Source organism: Orussus abietinus, unplaced genomic scaffold, assembly GCF_000612105.2.
Source record: "Orussus abietinus isolate OABI.00-Male unplaced genomic scaffold, Oabi_2.0 scaffold60, whole genome shotgun sequence".
In the NCBI taxonomy this organism is placed as follows: Eukaryota; Metazoa; Arthropoda; class Insecta; order Hymenoptera; family Orussidae; genus Orussus; species Orussus abietinus.
The window spans coordinates 560,976-582,057 of record NW_019394447.1 but is presented as its reverse complement, the minus strand read 5'-3'; the positions used below and the strand labels follow the sequence as shown (position 1 = coordinate 582,057).

Here is a 21,082-nt window from a genome sequence, read left to right as displayed (position 1 = left end):
AGGTTCGCGCCCCGAACCCGATCGACCCGAGTGATATCGATCTTATCGAGATCGTCGAATTCGAGAGCGGGCGCGAGTTTAAATATAACCGCGTCTCGGGGCAGGGTCGCGCGCACATTGGCGGAGGGCCGGGGGCGCAGGCGCATTGGCGGAGGGCTCGCCGCGCGCAGCAGCGATTGGCGCGCTTCCCCTGTGGCCGGGCGGAACCGTGCGCGGTCATTCGTCGGCTCGGCCGATGGTGGACGTGCTATCGAGGCGAGTCAGGGGCCACGAACAGTCCGGCTTCACGTAGGGCAGCACTTGGTTACATATCGCGTGTTCCCCGTGTCAAGAGAGGAGACCCTAGAAGCGGCTCGGCGAAATGTTGGCTCTCTGCCGTCAGGCGTTCCTGGCCAGCGGGCAAAAGTGAGTAGAACCTTCGGTGCCGTCTCCCTCGAGGGACCTCGACCCCGACCGGGCCCCCCGGGGCCCTTATCAAGGTCTTATCGATCGATCTTTCGAGGAGGCGGTGCGCCCGACGAGGAGGACCATCATGATAGTTCGTGCGCATTGACGGAAGGACTCGCGGGAACGGTGGCCCGCGGAGGAAAAAGAAAATGGCGGACGTACCCGAACTTGCGAGGGCCTTCCGTTTATGTAACGATCGATCGGTCGTATTTCCCAGGCCCGTTACGGTCGCACGTAGGAAAGTTATGCCGCTCTTTATGACGCTCCTTCTCCTCCTCCCCCCGTACCCCCCCTACCTCCTTCCCTTTCGACCCATAACGTGTCTTAAGGACACGGTTTCGGAATTTTCCATCCTCAGGGAATTGGGTCACCGTAGCGGAGAGGGAACCTAACCTCTCGCGTGACCCCCAAAGGGACGGCCCTTCGTTAATTCCCTCGTTTAACCTATGCTTATAGCGGATTAAGTCCTATCGATACTACTACGTGTATATATGTGCATATGTATATATATGTATATATGCATATTGTATTATTAATCAAGGTTTATAGGGGAAACGTATGCTCGACTCGTTACTACGCGTGAAGGTCATGGTCTGGAGCAGGGTTGGGTAATTTCAGGTTGTTTTTTTTTGTTTTTTAAGTTCTTTACCGATATTACGTAAACCAAGTTGATTGTAGGTTCCTATGTGAAGGATGATGTAGATGCGTGATATATGTGTACGATAGGTTATAGTATTTTAGCGAACGTGTAACACGAATATTTTTAAGGTGTAATTAATCTGACGCTTGTGTTTAAGATTTTTTCGACTTAACATCGTTTATTATGAAATTTCTATTCTATTTGTTTAGGGAACATTTGTAAGGACTAATTTGACGCTTGTGTTTAAGATTCTTTTGACGATACCGTTTATTATGAATTTTTTTATTCTATATGTTTAAAGAACATTTGTAAGGGTTAATTTAACGCTTGTGTTTAAGATTCTTTCGAGTTAACATCGTTTGTTATGAAATTTCTATTCTATTTGTTTAAAAATAGACGGCGTAATATACTTTATGCTTGCATAGAAAACTAGGGACCAATTATATATTGTAATATACATGTAGAAAACTATTATACATTGACGTATTATACATTGTAATATGCATTTCGAAAACTAGAGACGTATTGTACGTTGTGATATGCACGTAGAAGACCATGTATATTACATGACGTATTATACTTACCCAACCTTGGTCTGGAGTTCCGAGAGAAAGGTCCTGCAAAGGAAAACGAACGTTAGAACTTACATTCGGAAAGAATTAGAATTGCAGAAGGACACGGTACGTGTTTTTGATTTTCTGAATTGGCAAGAAGAAGTATTATCAGGTGGGCGAAATTCTTAGCGAGTCGCATCTGTAACCTACTTATTTTGGGAAGGTGCCCAAGGGTGAGATCGAGTCTAATAGGTACCATCGAAAAAAGAGAAAAAACTAACGTAACTCTTACGTCAGGTCCGTGACACGAGCACCAGGTATTTGCTAGACTTGTTAATTCACTGATTGTATGGTCTATCTCGTCAACTGGATATTACCATTTAGCGTTGTTATTCTTATCATTTTTAAATTAACAAGTTAATGCCTTACTTTTTTTTCTGCTTTTTGTTGGGATTTTAGCCAAACAATTTTACACATCGAGCGGTGCAGTTTACGATCTATTCCAAGGCCCAGAGAGTGGACGTTTCATTGGGTCAAGTGCAGTTTATTTATAGGATCCCTAGCCTGTAATTTGTCATAATTATTCAGAGAACGATAACCTCTTGAGCCTGTTGTCACCGATTACGTAATTGCCATCTGGAGCTGTTGACCGGATATTTCAGTTGCGGTACACCTACTATATGGCCTTGCGACTTGCCTTTTTTTGCCAGGCTTGAACTATGTCTGCGGTAATTGCTCTCGGGGCAACAAACTCTTAAGCTTCTTGTCTTTGGTTACATAACTAGTATTCGGAGGCGATCTCTATTCGAAGCCATCTGCTAGAAAAGAATATTGGCACATGGACCGATCTCCTCGACCTTGCATCTCTTGCCAGTTTTCACTCGTGGTCTCATTCAGATTTACTTTAATGTCCTATATTCCTTGGGTAATTATAGTATCTTCTCTGTGACATAATACTGGTAAACGTGATAAGGAATGCTAAGAGTAGTATTATGTATGATTCATTGAGAAAGGGTCTTATCTCGGAGTCCCCTTGTCCACGTAAAGCTCAGCTCATTGATAAGGCCAGGGTTATCATAGGCTACTTTCAATTCTCTTTCAGCTTCCTCCAGACACTGATAACGTCTGATAAACTCTTCTGTAGGCCAGAGATAAGACAGTAAACATTTATACTTAGTATCTCGGGATAAGGGAATCTCTGCACCTGTTTAGTTCCTACGACCTTGCGATAAGGACCTTTCTCAGGATCCATTCTTGTCCACTTGTTATATTTATAGCCATCGAGGCATTGTAATATACTTGTGAAGAAGAGTACTAAAGTTTAGCACTTTATTACTCTTGGTTTTCTATTTTTATCGATGGTAATGTGTCGTCTAACGTACTCTCTTCTTTATTTTACAGGGTTGGAGCAAGATGTTTCGGTTCTATCGTACCGGTGCCGAGCTTTCCAGAATTTCCTCTGCAGAACGAACCTCTGCTAAGTTACAAAAAGGGCAGCAAAGAGCGAGCAGAATTGGAGAAGGCTCTGGAGAAGATGTCAGGTGAATGCGAAGAGGTTCCGCTGGTGATTGGCGGAGAAGAAATTAAGAGTGACATCTGCAAGTACCAAGTCATGGTGAGTACGCTTCATTCAAGTAGGATCTTCAATTTGAGACATGTTTCTAAAGTAGAAATGAATGCCAAGTCGAGAGAGAAATTCCACGTAGTGGATTCTATTAACCTATTTTTGAGGGTACCTTCATTTTATATGGTTTCGGATAATTTAATGTCCTATTATGTTTTTTCTTATCGATCATTGTTTAGAATTAATTGTACCGTTGGTTTTTTCTTTTCTACCAGCCACATAATCATAAACACAAAATTGCCAAGTATTACTGGGCTACGCCACAGTTAGTACAAAAAGCTATCGATGTGGCTGTGAAGGCCCAGCGAGAGTGGGAAAAGGTCCCCTTCGAAAAGCGTCTGGAAATTTGGCTTCGAGCTGCAGACCTCATGAAGACGAAATATCGACAGCAGCTCAATGCAGCTACTATGCTTGGACAAAGCAAAACTGCTATTCAGGCGGAGATCGACAGTGCCGCTGAGCTGATTGATTTCTTCACAATGCACGGATGGTTCGCGAAAGAAGCTATGAAATACAAACCGATTTCGCCAAACTCGAAAGAGACTCTGAACTCCATGAGATACCGAGGGATGGATGGATTCGTTGCTGCTGTCTCTCCGTTCAATTTCACTGCCATCGGTGGGAATCTCAGCCACACGCCAGCTTTGATGGTTTGTACATTTTATATTATTCTTCACTCAATATTTAATATTTTCCTTATATTTAGGAATAATTTTCAACGTCAGATTGAGACATTTATGCGGTTTTTTTTTCTATTTATTTCTTTCAAGAAAAGATGTACTAATTTATGCCTCAGCCGAACATAAGTGCATCTGTGCAAAAACTTATAACATCAAATTTATAATGTTCCGATAAGTTGAGGCATAAGTTCGTACGGTTTTTTTTGTTGATATTGTTAACAAAAAAAAACGCACGAACTTACGTCTTAACCTAGTGTGTTCGAAGACTTATTTAATTTAGTGGTTTGTAATCTGATCGATTAACATTTCAGGGCAATTCTGTACTGTGGAAGCCATCCGATACTGCCCTACTATCAAACTGGTGGATATTCAAAATCAGTCGTGAAGCAGGAGTGCCTCCTGGTGTTATCAACTTTATCCCCTGCGAAGGTCCTGTCTTCGGAGACACCATCACTGCCTCACCGTACCTCTCTGGCATTAACTTCACAGGCTCGGTGCCCACTTTCAATCGTCTCTGGAAGCAAGTCGGTGAAAACATTTCGAAGTATAAGAACTATCCGAAGCTCATCGGTGAATGTGGAGGCAAGAATTACCACTTCGTTCATCCAAGTGCTGACCCTGGAAGTGTCGTTATGGGCACCATCCGCAGTTCCTTCGAATTCAATGGACAGAAGTGCTCGGCTTGCAGTAGGATGTACGTTCCAGAGTCCCTGTGGAGTGAAGTAAGTTACTCTGGTTGTACTTACGGAATTTCGAATAACAATTTGAAGACTTAATTCTGTCTTCTGCTAAAAATAAGACTATCGAGTATATAGTTCCTTGGACATTTCGAGAGCATAGTTGAGAAACTTTGGCTGCCTGCCAGCACAAATGAGCGAACGGTGCTAATGTCATCATGAGTTTTAGATTTGTGCTTGATAAAAAAAAACACTGTTTTAGATTTGTGCTTGATAAAAAAAACACTGTTTTAGATTTGTGCTTGATAGAAAATATAATAAGCTAGTTGTCAAAGCATAAAGCTACAACCTAAAGCTACCAAATTGTCCTGACCCTTTCGATTCTCATATCAAAGCCTTCGACAATTGTATATTGATCGAAATATGAGAGCTCGACGCCATTTTGATTTTGGTCTGGGCTGAGTTAAAAAATTTGTTTGTGAAAAATCCAAATTTTGAATGTGTCAGGACAATTCTTAGACGATCAGGAGTGACGTTTCAAAGTTTCGGACAGTTTGGTCTAATACCCTTAAAAAAGTGTTGTATTCGAATCGACTGATTTGAAGGGGGTTTCACTTCACCTTAACTGTTTCATCTGTTACTACATTATTGGTAAATACGGATTGCTTAACGAGGAAATCTAGTTAATGTTAAAAATAAATAATTCCACATTACAGTACATTCAACGCATAACGCTGTGACGCTGTGACGCTGTTAGTCATTATTGATACTATACTTTATTGTAAATTCTCAGATAAAATCCGGCCTACTGACGATCCGGGATCAACTAAAGGTCGGCGACGTAAAAGACTTCACGGTCTTCACCGGAGCAGTTATCGACGCAGTGGCATTTAAGAGGATCTCCGGTTACATCGATCACGCTAAGAGCTCAAAGAACCTGGAGATCATCGGTGGCGGTGGCTACGACTCCTCGTGAGTTCTTTCGAAAAAGCTTTTCTATTTTAGAAAAGTCCTTTATACCGAGAGTTCGCCCGGCGAACGAGTATCGATTAAATACTCTTCGTAGCTGTGGATACTTCATCGAACCGACGATAGTCCAGACGAAGGACCCCAAGGATAAGATTATGACGGAGGAGATCTTTGGGCCGGTCCTCACGATCTATGTATACAAGGATAGTGCCCTCGACGAGACGATGAAGCTCGTGGAGTCCTCCACTCCGTACGCCTTGACCGGGGCCATCTTCGCCAGGGATCGGTGTGTACACCTTTTGTACCTTAACGACCTCGAGGAGAGCTTTCACCGGTGCTTAAGATGATATGAAAGGCGCTGAGGAATTTAATCCAGGTCGATAAATTAAAATACATCGGTACCCTTTTTGGTGGGAACATCATTTTGAATACTCAAGCGGGAATGTAAGCTGGCGCGTCACGTTACCGACGTTTGTATTTATTTTGAAGTCTTTTACAGTCTACGTTGATAATTATACGAACTGAAGCGTTCCATATGTCATTTCGGTAAAGTAATGATGAAGAGGTAGATGTAAAACTGTCGAAATCCCGGGAATTCATTATTCTAACGACTGTATAAGACCAACGTCGCCATCTGTGACGTTTAGCTGCAACTAAATCTTTGCTCTAAAACCCTGCGTTAGTCTCGAGACAAGCCAGGATTCTCTTGGAATCGTTGGTGAATTTTACCGGTGCTTAAGATGATATGAAAGGCGCTGAGGAATTTAATCCAGGTCGATAAATTAAAATCCATCGGTACCCTTTTTGATGGGAACGTCATTTGGAATACTCAAGCGGGAATGTAAGCTGGCGCGTCATGTTACCGACATTTATATTTATGTTGAAGTCTTTTACAGTCTACGTTGATAATTATACGAACTGAAGCGTTCTATATGTCATTTCGGTAAGGTAATGATGAAGGGATCGATGTAAAACTGTCGAAATCCCGGGAATTCATTCTAACGACTGTATAGGACCAACGTCGCCATCTGTGACGTTTAGCTGCAATTAAATCTTTGCATTCGAAAGCTCAATCGTTCATAAAACTTTTATCCGAACTGGGTGTCTCAAATCATTTCATACTTTAAAACGTGCATATGAAGACCTTAAGGTAGGTCCTGAAACTCGCGAAATTTCATTTATTACAAACAATTTTTAAAATACCTATAAACAAATTTGAAAGGAATTGAAATTTCATGAGTTTCAGGACCTTCCTTATAGTCTCCCCGTTCACGTTGTAAAGTTTGAAATTACTCGGTAAATCGAGTTGGGAGAAAAGTTTTATAAATAAAACCTCTCCGAGGCCACTTTCACATCACCTTAAATCCTCTTCTTCTCGGTAACTCTAGGAAATGGGCGGAGCGGGCTCTGGAGGAATTCAAGTACACCGCTGGGAACTTCTACGTGAACGACAAGTCCACTGGGTCTGTGGTGGGCCAACAGCCCTTCGGAGGCAGTCGGATGTCCGGCACCAACGACAAAGCAGGAGGACCCCAATACGCCCTTAGATGGGCTTCGCCGCAGTCCATCAAGGAGAACTTCCTTCCGCTGCGCGAGTTCGACTACGAGTACATGAAGTCCTAAGGACTCTGTAATAACCCATTAGGGACTTAACTCGGTGTCCTGGATACCGAGTCCAACTATCTACGAGACAGGCCACGTGTCGTAAAACGCCACGTCGATAGTCCAATTGGATGTACGCTCCGAGCGCTGTTGTCACTTAAATGCATTTCATCGTGCGAAGAAATGGTAATGGAAAGAACGGAGAGAGAGCTTTGTCTTAAGGTAGAGAGCGCGAGGCAGTATTTGTCTATTATTTCTTTCCCTACTCGCCAGATGTCGCGCGCTAGTTCCTTAGAACGAGCGCCAGACAGTTCGCGAGGAGACGATAGATGGCCTACGGAGCAGGCTCTCGACTCCTTGGAGCACACGAATCTCGATATGTCGCTAAATTTTGTGCTTCGGGACGCACCGGAACTACCGTAGAACAATGTGGGCAATGATATCTTTAACGACAAGTGGGCTCGTATATGCGAAACGATTTATATACGCGCCGGGGTGGAGATTGGTACTGCAGTTACCAAGATTTCCTAGACAATAGTAACGTAAACCGTTAAGTTAAGGCTTTGGTACGGGAGATACCAAGCGCGCGCCTGTTCCTTTGCTTCTGGAAGCGACCGCAAGAGGTCTCGAGGTTCGCTCCGAAGGGCGCCCTCTGGTGACGTTCCACGATATCGATCTCTCTCTTACACGCTGTTTTAATAGTATACCCGGTCTCGATCTAACCGATGGCCGCGAAGGATCCGTGAAATGATACGTGACGGTAGAACCGTCGATGTTGAGCGTTATTCGGTAGTCAGCCATAGCTGTTCAGCTTTCACGTCTCGCGTGACTGTTCCAAATATTCTACGGAGCAGGTAGTTGTGACGACACAGTCGGTAGGCAGTGGCAAAGAATTCAGAAGTCCCATTGAAGCCCAGATCCTATGGTAGCGCTTGATGCTCTAAAAGTTGGTTAACACACCGGAAGTGGGGGGAAAAGGGAGATCGAATGTTAGCCAACGATATCTCACATAAGGGAGGAAGAGAGATGCATGTAGAACGGGAGTATTGGGGGTAAGATAAAGAAAGAATGCAATTCCATGTGTAGCGTCATATGATTAAGAGAGAGGTGGTTACAGCGCCGCCATCCGTTGGCTAACGTACTATTTGTCGAGCATCGAACGTCCGTATCCTGCTGGGCTTCTATGGAAACTTCCTAATTCATTTGGTACTAACAAAGAATTCAGAAGTCCCATAGAAGCCCAGATCCTATGTTAGCGCTTGATGCTCTAAAAGTTGGCTAACAAACCAGAAATAGGGGTAAAAGAGAGGTCGCATATTAGCCTACGATGTCTCACATACGGGAGAAAGAGAGACGCACGTAGAAAGCCAAGTGTTGGGGGTAAGATAAAGAAAGAATGCAATTCGCTATACATCGCCATAAGATTAAGAGAGATGGAGAGGTGATTACAGCGCCGCCATCCGTTGGCTGACGTACTATTTGTCGAGCATCGAGCGTCCATATCCTTCTGAGCTTCTATGGAAACTTCCAAATTCATTTGGTACTACCACAGAATTCAGAAGTCCCATAGAAGCCCAGATCCTATGTTAGCGCTTGATGCTCAAAAAGTTGGCTAACAAACCAGAAATAGGGGTAAAAGAGAGGTCGCATATTAGCCTACGATGTCTCACATACGGGAGAAAGAGAGACGCACGTAGAAAGCCAAGTGTTGGGGTTAAGGTAAAGAAAGAATGCAATTCGCTATGTAGCGTCATAAGATTAAGAGAGAAGTGATTACAGCGCCGCCATCCGTTGGCTAACGTACTATTTGTCGAGCATCGAGCGTCCGTATCCTTCTGGGCTTCTCCGGAGACTTCTGAATTCCTTGACAGTGGTTTCGTCGAATTTGCATAATCATCGAGTCTTGTCAACTGCCCCGCGACTCCACTTTTATAATCGTACTAGAGTCGCCGGTTAACCTGATTTACGATGGCGTGTAACTTGTAAAATTGTGTATAAAGGGTGCGACCATTGTGATGCTCGAGAGTTACCCTGTTATTTATGGCCCAACGGTTCATGAGTGGATCGCTCTGGATTTTTATTATTAATGGAAACGCGGAGGAGGAAGCCTCGCCGGTCTTCCTGGCTCGATATGGATCACCGAACCATTGACGATACCTTAGATACCGTGGCTACTGTTACGATGTAATTTATTTTAATTGTATTATAGCAATAAAATCGTAATTCGACAGAACATGGTGGGAACGGATTGAGGACCCTGGACGTTACTCAAAGAAGGAATCGCTAGTGCAGGAAATTCTTAAGATTAACACATTCGCGACCGGCAAACTTTTTTCCGTTTCAAATACTGAGTACCGGCGAAAATAATGAAATTCTGAAACTGGTTGTCGCAAACTTGTATCGTGTATCGTCATGGACGTAATTCACGTCAGCGGCAATCGGGAAGAGAATGTAAAATGACGTGAATTCACGTCAGCGATCGTGAATGTGTTAAGGTGAAGTGAAACATCCTTCAAATCAGTCGATTCGAATACAACACTTTTTTTTAAGGGTATTAGACCAAACTGTCCGAAACTTTGACACGTCACTCCTGATCATCTAAGAATTGTCCTGACACATTAAAAATTTGGATTTTTCAAACAAATTTTTTAACTCAGTCCAGACAAGAACCAAAATGGCGTCGAGCTCTCATATTTCCATCAATATACAATTATCGAAGGCTCTGATATGAGAATCGAAAGGGTCAGGACAATTTTACGACAATTTAGAACACTCTGGTAATCGATAAACTCGCATTTGAACGGGATAAAGGCAAAAAAAGTGTTGTATGCGCTTCTATGCTAAAACGATGGGAATACGAGGTCTCGGAGTGAAAATTTAATTGACTTGGAAATCACAGATGGCGCAGGGAGTTCCTCTGCAATCAAATAGGGCCCCAGAAAGCATGAATCCAGAGGATTTCTGGAGTTTTACTTCGATTTCTTTATAATTATTGTACGAAAACGACAGGTCGAATATGCCATTTGGTACCATAACCAATATAATTCGACCCAGTTGTCAATATAAAAACGAACGTCGGCAACGTAGGCATTTAGAAAAATCTTCTTTATCGACGTTGATCAAGTTCCTCGACGTGTTTCACTTCACCTTAAAGCCTTCACATTCACATTGTAAGATTTGAAACGGTTCGGCACGCCCAGTTCGGAGAAAAGTTTCACAGACGAGATGATGCTTCTTTCACGTCACCTTAAATGTTTCTTTCTGGTAATTAAATGAGAAGGTAAGTGTACCTGGAAGGTGTCTTGGTTGCTAAGGTCGAAGACTAGAACATACGCCGTGGCGCTTCTCAGCCCGTAATACCGGAAGTCAGCCCATTCCAGGTGAGAGCTGACCGGGAAGTACGGGATCGTCGGTAAATCCGTAATTTTGAGCTCGTAAAGGCGATCGGCTAGGACGACACTCGGGTAAAAGGTTTCTCGTCGATCCGTTGGCCTGTACTGCTCGACGAATTCGCTCCAAACGAATTGCTGAAATTGATATGTGCTGCGCTGAAAGTCTTATAGAAAATTTCCACCGAGTCCTGAGAATTAAATATGACTGCGGTGAAATTTTTTTACGCGTCAAAGATTAATGTCTGTAGGATATAAAAGGGAGGTCGATCGATTTTGATAATCGCAGTGGAATGAACATATCGCGACGATTTTAACTTTTTCTGGGAAATAAGAAAACTAATAACTTGATCGTTTTAATCCATTATAGATATTGAGACGAGAAATTTAAAAAACCTCTCGTGGAATTTTCATCTTCTCTGGTGCTACTGAAATTACTTGAATTTTACGCCCTTATATCACTGCTCGATAACGACAACTCGATAAGCGGAAGCGACGAATCGGAAATCAACGGAAGTCAGGAAATGGATTTCCTCGGATTGGATGGAAATAGCTGGAATTAAGTACACTTTTCAGAGATCTCTCTGAAGCCTGCTCCTATGTTCCAGGCTTGTTATTGCACATCACATAACTATGTATACTTCTCCAAAACACTCGGCATTAAAGAAATATCAATTATTATACATTGTGATTCACCTTTGAGAAATTGGAATTGCTTCGATCTGTGCAAGATGAAGAAAAGATTTCAATGAAGAATAAATGGCATGTATATTATACATCTGTGGGAATAATTGCTCCTTAAGGAAAGTATCTATTTATAAGATCTTGGATTTCGTAATGCTTACTCGAATAATGCTTGATTTTCCGACCCCTGGAGCACCAAGAAATACGACTTTGACTCTATCGAGACTATCCGCGGGGCTTTCTTCTTCCCTGGATCCACTATCAGCATTTTTACTGTAAATAGTGTCACCTCCCCGCTCTTCCAGGCAGTCCAAATCCAATTCTAGGAAAAGAAAGTCGTCAATGTTACGGGGAGCCGGTTTATTTTGTTCTTCACTGTCTAACCCCGGGTTAAATTACTGAAAATCGTTAGAAATTACAAAGACATTGCCACAATTTTAAGGCCAACTTGCTACTTATTTTACTTATCGTGTGATATCAAAGGCAATTCGTTCTTAAAGAAGGAAATCGTTTTCACTGATTTCGAGAGAATAACTTTTCGGGCCGGGGTCAAATGTAACAATTGTTTCGCTTTTATGTCTATGATTTATTATCATGGGTTTTTGCGATTGAAGCTTGGTATATGCGTTAATCAAAACTTCTTCTAGATGATTGTTTACGTTTGGATGCCTTAAAAGTTTATGAAAAATCATGAATTCTATTCTCTGTCCTTAATGTTTTTCTTACAATTGCAATAGATACAGGATACGAGTGTAACACTCGTCGGAGTAAATGTAACGTTGCCGATTAATATAAAAAATTGTCATATTAATTTAAAATCCATCACACATATGACGAACAACTATATATGCAGCGGCATAAATGAATCAGTCTTATCCACCAAAAATTGAGTAAAAACCGAAAATATTGACCTCGTGAAAATATTACATCTGTGCCACTTTAAAAAAAAAATGCCGACAACTATTCAACGCTTGGTATAACGGAGAAAGAATAACCATGAGATATTTATAGTGTCAACAGAAAGCTTTCGCTATCTCAGCTTTTACAAGTTTAAAGAAAAGATTATTACATTTGCTTCAATCATCCCATGTTATATTTGACTCTAGTCCTCGGTACCCTCTAATAACAAACTGAAAGTTCTTAAAAACTTGATTAAAGATAAGAAAAAAAAAATCTCCTTAGGGTGATTTTGCGGTTTCTTGTTACCCAAGAGACTCTTATCGCCGACCAATGGCACGACGGGTAAGGTCCAGCCACTTTCCCTTGGATCCATCTCGGTCCATTGGAAACGTGACTTCCTAACTTACGAATCGAGTCAAAGCATATTCGGAGAGACCCGAAATCGCGGAGGCACGACTAGATTAGTTAGCTACTCCCGGGAATCCCCGAATACGACCGTCTCGGAAGCCAATCGCGCGTTGACTGAGCGGCAAACCGCAGGTGCATTTAGATGCAACCACCACCCGCAAGTGCTCGTCCACCCCATAGCCCCCTCTTTCGTTCCTTCGTTAAAACCTCTTTTCGGTTTTAATTGCATCAGAATTGAAACGCAACAGGCCGCGAAAGAGCCTCTAGGAATATGTCGTACACATGAACCGTTCACAGGCCAAAGTGATTACCTAAACTTTTAGAATGACTTTTTCATTTCCGCATAGCTTTACTCTTCATATTTATCAATTTTCTCCGCCCACTTTTTTTCAAGAGTTAAGGTGAAGTGAAACCCCCCTCAAATCAGTCGATTCAAATAAAACACTTAATCGAAAAAAATATTAAGGGGTGAACCACCCCGAAATATGATTACGTTTATGCAAAAAATGGTCAAATTCAAGTGTAAATATTTGAAAAAAATATATCTTGTGTATGAACACGAAGGAAATACGTGTTTGGATTTTCCCGAAAAAAAAAAATATTGGCCGGGGCAACTACCCCCGAACGCTCACCCCTTAATTTTTTTTTCCTTTTCAATTGAGAAAATTATATTTTTCATGTATCGTTATGAGAAAGCTTTTCCAGATGGATTGGTTAAAAAATATTATGTTCTTGTGGGTGAAACTGCCTAATCGCCCCTTGACGTGCCTTACTTTGGATGGTGGTTTTACCCCCTTAAAGTGTTTAATGGCAGATAAAAAAGGATACGTGTCGCTTAGTTTTTAGTCTGCTATAACATAGTATAAAAGAAATTAAATCGGAGAGATCGACCTGTGATACCTTCCTTGTGAGATTAAGGGCGCTCACCACTCCAGCGATTTTGCAGGGCCTCACGGGGACAACGATTCCGAACGTATTTCTAAACCGATCGAGCTTAACGAGTGCTCATATCGAAGATGAAACGTTGACCTGTGTTTATATGGGAGCGATTTTCGATAAGTGGTCATTATCATATAAAAAAGTGCAACGACATAATTTCAATGCCCTTTTACCTAGGAAGGAGGTGCTCGATCGAAAATCGCTCCCATATAAACACACGTCAACATTTTGTCTTTAAAACGAGCACTCGTTGAGCTCGATCGGTTGAGAAATACGCTCAAAATCGTTGTCCCCGTGGAGCACCTTTTTCAGGATTTTCAAGTTTCTCGCGCGGAATTTGGCAAAGAATTCAGAAGTCCCATAGAAGCCCAGATCCTATGTTAGCGCTTGATGCTCTAAAAGTTGGCTAACAAACCAGAAGTGGGGGTAAAAAAGAGATCGCACGTGTTAGCCAACGATATCTCACGTACGGGAGGAAGAGAGACGCATATAGAAAGGCGAGTATTGGGTGTAAGATAAAGAAAGAATGCAATCGCTATATATCGCCATAAGATTAAGAGAGATGGAGAGATGATTACAGCGCCGCCATCCGTTGGCTAACATACTATTTATCGAGCATCGAACGTCCGTATCCTTCTGGGCTTCTATGGAGACTTCTGAATTCTTTGAATTTGGGCATTCCTTAGCAACCGTTGCCGACTCTAGGCGGAGCGTCCAACTTGCGTGTGCGTGCGGCCGAGGGTCACGCACGTTTCGGCGCCTAGTCCAGAGGCGTCTAGCCGTTGTGTGAGTTGTATACGTGCAAAATACACACACATTTTTCGCCCGTTGCTAAACACTGCCCATTATGCGTCGCGTCTCCCTCATCCGAGCGAGAAAGTACGTTTTGGTTACCTCCCACCGAATTCGATGCTAATGCCATCTAGCGGTGGAAGTCATCGTCCCCACTTGGTGGTGAAGCCGATTAAGAGAAATCAAAAAGGTAGCTAGTTCAGGGAAGGGGAACTCCTCGAGGGAGCTCTCGAGGGCAATCGTCGCGGGGGGCCAATTGCGCGTTTACCGACCCTAGAACGCGACAAAGCGCGGCTCTTTCCAGATCGAACTCTTCGATATCTCCGGCCATTCATGTCTGACACGTTCCGTGCTTCGCTACTTCCCACTACGAGCTGCTGTATAGTAAAGAAGCAATTTCCTCGGTCAACGAACGATCCATCCGCTCCAGATATTCAAATATCTCAACATCCGATATCCCTCCGCACTTAATATCCAGAAAGACCGATAAACTTTAATATCGATAATACGACAAAACGTAAAAGAAAATCCGAGCGTGCTCGTAAAGCCAAGTGAAGCTTCTAAGCTGAAGGGAATTTCTTATTAATTATTCTTAATGAATAAAAATTCATTTACGAAGTGCTCTTAGGTCTTCGATGAAGATGAATATAAATAGCGATTAACCGTATAAAAGAATTTCAATGTCCATTTCGTCAAGGCAGAAACACAGCCGGTAATTCACTCTTCTTAGGCGGCAAATTAAAATGAAATAATAGGAAGGTTTATGCAAATTGTTTAATGTACTAACGCGCAAAGATTATTGTAAATAGTAATTAACTGTAAGGAAATAACAGTTTTTTTTTTTTAATTTTTTAACCGCCCTTTTCTTAGTGTGCGTACTTTGCACGTAATTCCGTGGCATGAAAAGTTTCCTAACAAAAGCGACATAAATGTAATTAAATAATTGTTAAAAAGATGGAGCGGAACTGTTGACTTACGACATTGTCTTTGCGGCGGAAGGCTTTGCCTCCTTCTGCCGCTCGCCGTTTTCGTCCCTATGGTTGCAAACTGTTCGCAGCTAGTCCTAGATAAATTCTCGTTGTTATTACTTTCTTTACTTTTTATGGCACCCGCGTTTACACGAATCTTCGCTCGGCGGTTTCTCGACGTTCGATGTCAATAGAGACCACTTATTCTCGGTGCAACAAGCGCAAAGTTATACCCCACTTGCCAAGCGATTTGAGTCAGCGTATCGTATTCGAGTAATTTCTCGATTGGTTAATTAATTAATATCCTGTGGTCTCAAAGTGGCACGATCCCGAAATACAGCGATCAATGCCGCGCACTTAAATATACTTTAGACATTGATTTTCTTCTCCCAAGGGGACTTATTGCCGTATTATAATGCACGTACGAATTTTATATACAGTAGCTAGGTTTTGTACGGTAGCTATATGTTTCCTATTGTGATAAACTGATTATAAACGTGCAGGGTCACGTTGGTTTCTCTTTTTCTTTTCTCCACGGGGTTATTTGTTTCCTCTTAATTCTTGTAGATCAGAAGCACACAGCTAGCACCGTGGTTTTTTCTTCTCTTGTTTTTCTCGGGAAATTTCTGCCGGTCGGAAACTTCAGCTCGCTGCCGGGTAGTTTCACCCTCCGAACTCGATATTAAATGTTGGAGATGTCCCGGACAGGTTTTCCGATAGTTCGGACTTTCTTGGCGCGTTTCTTTTTTCCACCTCCCCGCGTTTTGTTTCAGCCGACTCGTCGGCTCGAATTTTTATTAGTTTTTATCATTAATTCTTTGTCGGGAGGAAATCGGCTGACTTTGTCGAAATACTTTAACTGGATCACGTTTCTTCTCGATCGAGATTTCTCGGAGTTCTTCTACGCCGGACTTCCTTGGCACAGTTTCTGATTGTTGAAGCTGCTTTGGCACGTTTTACTCGACAGCTGCTTATCAGCTGTTCGAGAGGTGTGATATCTTATTTACAAGTTGTTAACAAAAAAAGTCGAATAGCCGATCAGAAATTCCAACATGTCGCTGGACACTTGGCCCTTCCCGACATCGTTAATATGAACAATGCTTAAATATTAATTATCACGCATTAATTCGCCCGAAGTCGCCTTTTATCGTCTACACGTTTCTCAAGTGTAATTCTATTTACAGATTTTCCTTCGGGAAAAACACGGCTTTGTGACGATATATAAAAAGTTGTCCTTGATCGACTGTTCTTTTATAAAATTACTAGTGTTCTATTTTATTTCACTCTTAATTACATATATCTATATATACTTCTGTAGTATAGATCCGTAACGAGTTTAAACACTTTTCATCAACTGGCAACGTTATCACCGTAATTTACAAATCTGGAAACTCGGTAGAGTTTCGAGCCAAATACATTTGAGCGAGAGACTCTTTTTAACTTGACGAGTATTCCTCGACTTAGTTGAATACTCTAACCGATGATTGTGCGATTAACTATTCCTTCCATCGACTAACAAATGGTATTGCTCATCGCTTAACGTCTTAACGAGACAATTAATTTTCCGTCTTGAGTATTGCTTACGATGATTCGTATTTTTCAAATCATGAAATTCCTCCTCCCTTTCTTATTTCTTCGCCTCTTGATTTCCGATTCTCGGCACAAAATCCATTCGAAATATCGATATTTCGACGGCCCTTTAGAATCTCCAGGGTTTCTCAAAGGTAAAACGAAGTACGAATTCCTATAATCTCCAAAATAACTCAGAAGTCATAGCATTAGATCGTGGAGGTTCATTTTCGAAAATTCTCCTTTGGTCGTTCCGATATCGCAACTTCCCCTTTCCAGAGGGATTCTTAATGAAATTACAAATGAAGGCCTTGCAAAAAAAGCTCCTCGGCGAAATAGTAAAATCGCAAAAATAGCAAAGAATCTTCTCGTCAGAGAAAAAAATATGGCAGCGAGGAAAGGACCTTCCCCCTTCTAGGAAAGGATACGGGAATCGCTTGATTTTTCATCTTCCACGGAAATTCGTGCACTCCCGGTCTCGTGATCCAATCTACACTTTCGGTATCTTTAATCTCCTCCTTCGGCGACGATGAAATTTCCTCCCGTCACGTTCTCCCCAAAGTGCATCCAAGTCCCACGGTTTTTCCTCATATTCCTCATTTCCTTAGCTGCATGTTTCACGATAAATCCCACACTACCGATCTTTATAACTCATTCCCAATCTGGGGTTCTTTCAATTTCTTCCCTCCCGAGGACAGTATTTCTTCCTTCCTCTTCGAGTCACTCGGTTATCCGATCAAGTAATCCCCGTGAGATGAAGATTTCTTAACGGCAGTTTAAAAGACTGCCGTTTTCGTATCGCACATTTCCGCCGAAATCGAGCCCTCCAGATTTCCGTGATTTAACGATTTATTGTCGAGTTGCGAGGCACCTGGAGGCGTGAAACTCGCGGGAGTAATCGTGCTTGGACCCACGTCGAGTCGAGAGGTCAACTTTCAGTCATGAAATGAGGATTTGGCGGAAATAAAGTAAAGGGTCGTCCCTCTAAAACGTATATAACTGGGCTTGAGCCAACACTTGGCCGCGCTCGGCCCTAGATACCCCCAGTCGATCGAAACTCCCCTCGAAAGAGAATCGGAAAAGCGCAGGCGCCCTGCTTACCGCGCCAATTCGTTTACAGTTTTTATCACCTAGGGAATTAGATCGTGAATAACCGCCGCAATTATTACTCCTTAAAAAGATCCGATTTCCCATTATTCCAGTATCTTTTTAACAGAATATATTAACTGAAAAACTTGCTCGCTTCGGATAGAAATCTCTTGTTCGACAACTCTATTGCTTTTTATACCCCTTCCGTTGACTGGGATATTTTATAAACTTTTTGTGTAGTTGTGTCGGAACGTCGATCATTAAGGGTGGACACCACCGATAGTACTTAAAATGCGAAAAATATTAAAGTGAATCGAATAGCTCAGGTCAGGATCGGCTAACATGAAAAATAATTATTTAATCGTAGGTATAATGAGGTTTATTTCGATCTTATCGATGTATTTAGAAATATTTGTATACAATATCCTAGAGATAACAGGAGCAATACTCCAACAGCTTAGGAGATTCGGGATCAAATCAACATATCATGCAGACGTCCTGCACTGTGCGAGTACACATTTTCATATAAGACATCATAATCGCTTTTCTCAATTATTGAGATTACTTTGGACTCTATTATCGCAGATAGATAGATATATTAAATAGTTAAGAAAAAAATTAATGTTAATTAATACTCTAGCGACCGTATATTTCGCTTGTTTCGTCATTTTCTCACGTTTCTCGTTAAGTTAAATTGACCAGTCATGGAAAAATTACTTGGTGATGGCGACACCAATGGCAAAGCCTGCTAAGAATGAACCCAGAAATACATGAAATTCCTTAACGGTACATTCAGGACGTCCTACCACTGAATTGTACCAGCGTCGAGTACTAGACTCGCCTTCCTTTAGCAATTTCTCAGCTTTGTTGCATTTGTTGTCCACGTATCTTTCGACCTGGAACAATGTCAATGTCTAAGCATTAGCAGATTCGTGAGACATGCGAAATAAAAAAATTGTATTTCACATTCTCGGTTTGTTCATTTTCTATGTTGCCAAAGTCCAATTTGAAAACACGACAATAATAAAACGATGAAATTGGTTACGGAGAAGTTCATGAGCTCGTCACGCAAGCTTCGAACCCAAATTACCTATGATTTCTCAGAGATAGAATCAGCAAGGGTATGTCAGTTGATTTTTCTTAGAATTATTCTTCCGATAAGCTATTTGGGGGATATACTTATGCAACATTTTCATTCCATAAATGAACAAATTGTATGAATCATACATGTATATATTATATTTGCAAAAAGGAATGTTTCCACACAATGACTTCCTAATATACATTTGATAATTCTACATGGCCGAGAATATCACAAGAAAGGTCCAAAGCTTGCGAAATGGACATGGAAATCTTTTACGTTGTACGTTGCGAATAATTTGCAGCTGGAGTACGAACATGCATAACAATTTATTCTATATAGTCTCTAGTCTTCGCTCAATATATGTAGATTTCCTTGTGACTCATGAGGCTAGACCGAGAATGAAACCACCGATGAAACTTGTTGCCAGGAATGAGTTGTGTCTCCACAATTGCTGTACCTGGAAAAATAAGAGTATAACATTTTAACGATACATGCAGGCACACGACCTCATATAAGTACGGTGACATGATTAATCTTTGTAATGGAATCTGATAGTGCTCCAGAACAAATACGATGAAACAGCATTTTAAAAATAATGATTCTTTTAGAAAATATGCCAAAAGGTATTTAAAAAAGTTTTTCTGCGCTGCAAAAAGACGAAACAATAAATCTTAATTGCAACCATTGCTTATTACTGGTGGACATAAAATAGTAGGGATTTGCCCCACCCATAAAGACAGGGTTACATCAGTGAAGATTATGTACTACTTAGAAAACACAACATTTTTTACTTGAGTTATAATCATTAGCTATTGCTGAGTGTTTTCAAGGTTAAGTTCAAGTAATCACTCAAGGTATCACTAATATTACCTTGTCCAGAAATTTGGGTCCCTCGCCAGTAACTTTTTCTTCAACTTTGTCAGAGATCTTTTCAGCTTTTCTTCTAATCTTATCCCAATTGATCTTGATATACCCTTGATGCGCTGCAATTTGAAGAATAATGATTCCACCTCCCAATGCGAATGCTGCCAGTTTGCCAACTTTCATCATTATATAGCCTGTCATCCTAATAATCACAGATCAAAAAGAACTAATGAACATTAAAGTAATCACGTGTAATACTTAAAACTCGCTTAGATGACACATCATCTCACTTGCAATAACATTATACACATACCATCCTGACGATGTGCCAATAGCTATTTGTTTCATGGCAGATGTTTTACCTACATCTCCTAGGATTTTTTCTATGTACGATTTCGCCTCTTCAGGGATATCGTACATATCATCCCCGGCATCATTTGCATTCCTTTTAATAACAGGCATTATTCTTCTTTTCTAAAAGTTGAATTAATGTATTAAGCATAAAATCATAAAAATACCTCACGATCCATTTAAAGCAAACCAGAAAACAGTACAATCATAGCTATTCATTCACGGCTAAATACACACCCTTTTCAATGAATAAATTATTCTTATGTTGTATATGTGGAAGCACGATTAGTCTACAACATGATGCGAAATAAGTTTTACGTCATACAAAAAAGATCACTTTATTCCTTTGTTCATTAATTCCATTCGAATGTATCAGGAATTTCAAAACGGTAACGGAATAGATGGAAAAATTATTAATTCAAGGTTTAGTAAAGAAAACATATTTACATTAAAACGACGCCACTTCCGCCAAACTTTACTGCTCCACGCCGACAACGATGTCGGCTCACCTGGTTTCCACTTTGGTCTCTTCGTAATTTCGCAGAACTGTAAGCTTGACGGATACCACACGTAACGTCTGGCTACGGCTGACAGTGTAAGTATATAACAGTGTAAGTATATAGGTATGCATGCATATATATATGTAGTATGTAAGTCACGGGTTTAATATACAAATGATTCACAGCTTGACGTACTTTTTCTGGAGGTCGATTCTGTAACTAGAATCTAGTGAGATTTCTAAAAGTGAACATCTCCCGCGATTCCGTAACATACACTGTGGTAAATATGTGAGATACTTCGTGTGTCAACCGAACCGTTTTCATTGGTGGAAATAGTTAACCTCAACAGTTA

The 21,082-nt window shown here is 41.4% G+C and overlaps 3 protein-coding genes across 3 annotated transcripts; 1 reads left to right on the top strand and 2 right to left on the bottom strand.

Moving 5' to 3' along the window:
- Positions 1 to 361: 361 nt before the first annotated feature.
- LOC105698422 (delta-1-pyrroline-5-carboxylate dehydrogenase, mitochondrial) lies at positions 362 to 9,426 on the top strand. Its single transcript, XM_012422665.2, has 7 exons — positions 362 to 405; positions 3,043 to 3,256; positions 3,481 to 3,915; positions 4,257 to 4,667; positions 5,416 to 5,594; positions 5,689 to 5,877; positions 6,980 to 9,426. Exons 1-7 carry the CDS (start codon positions 362 to 364, stop codon positions 7,212 to 7,214), a joined length of 1,707 nt encoding a protein of 568 aa, XP_012278088.1. The 3' UTR covers positions 7,215 to 9,426.
- Positions 9,427 to 10,435: 1,009 nt separating this feature from the next.
- LOC105696577 (ras-like protein 2) lies at positions 10,436 to 17,497 on the bottom strand. Its single transcript, XM_023432387.1, has 4 exons — positions 17,481 to 17,497; positions 15,283 to 15,446; positions 11,428 to 11,588; positions 10,436 to 10,720 (listed from the first exon to the last, which is right to left on the bottom strand). The coding sequence occupies exons 1-4, from the start codon at positions 17,495 to 17,497 to the stop codon at positions 10,436 to 10,438; spliced, it is 627 nt and encodes a 208-aa protein (XP_023288155.1).
- A 790-nt stretch (positions 17,498 to 18,287) lies between these two features.
- Positions 18,288 to 20,813, bottom strand: LOC105696623 (FUN14 domain-containing protein 1). Its single transcript, XM_012419228.2, has 4 exons — positions 20,678 to 20,813; positions 20,193 to 20,353; positions 19,886 to 20,081; positions 18,288 to 18,827 (listed from the first exon to the last, which is right to left on the bottom strand). Exons 2-4 carry the CDS (start codon positions 20,339 to 20,341, stop codon positions 18,645 to 18,647), a joined length of 528 nt encoding a protein of 175 aa, XP_012274651.1. The 5' UTR covers positions 20,342 to 20,353; positions 20,678 to 20,813; the 3' UTR covers positions 18,288 to 18,644.
- Between the last annotated feature and the right edge of the window lie 269 nt (positions 20,814 to 21,082).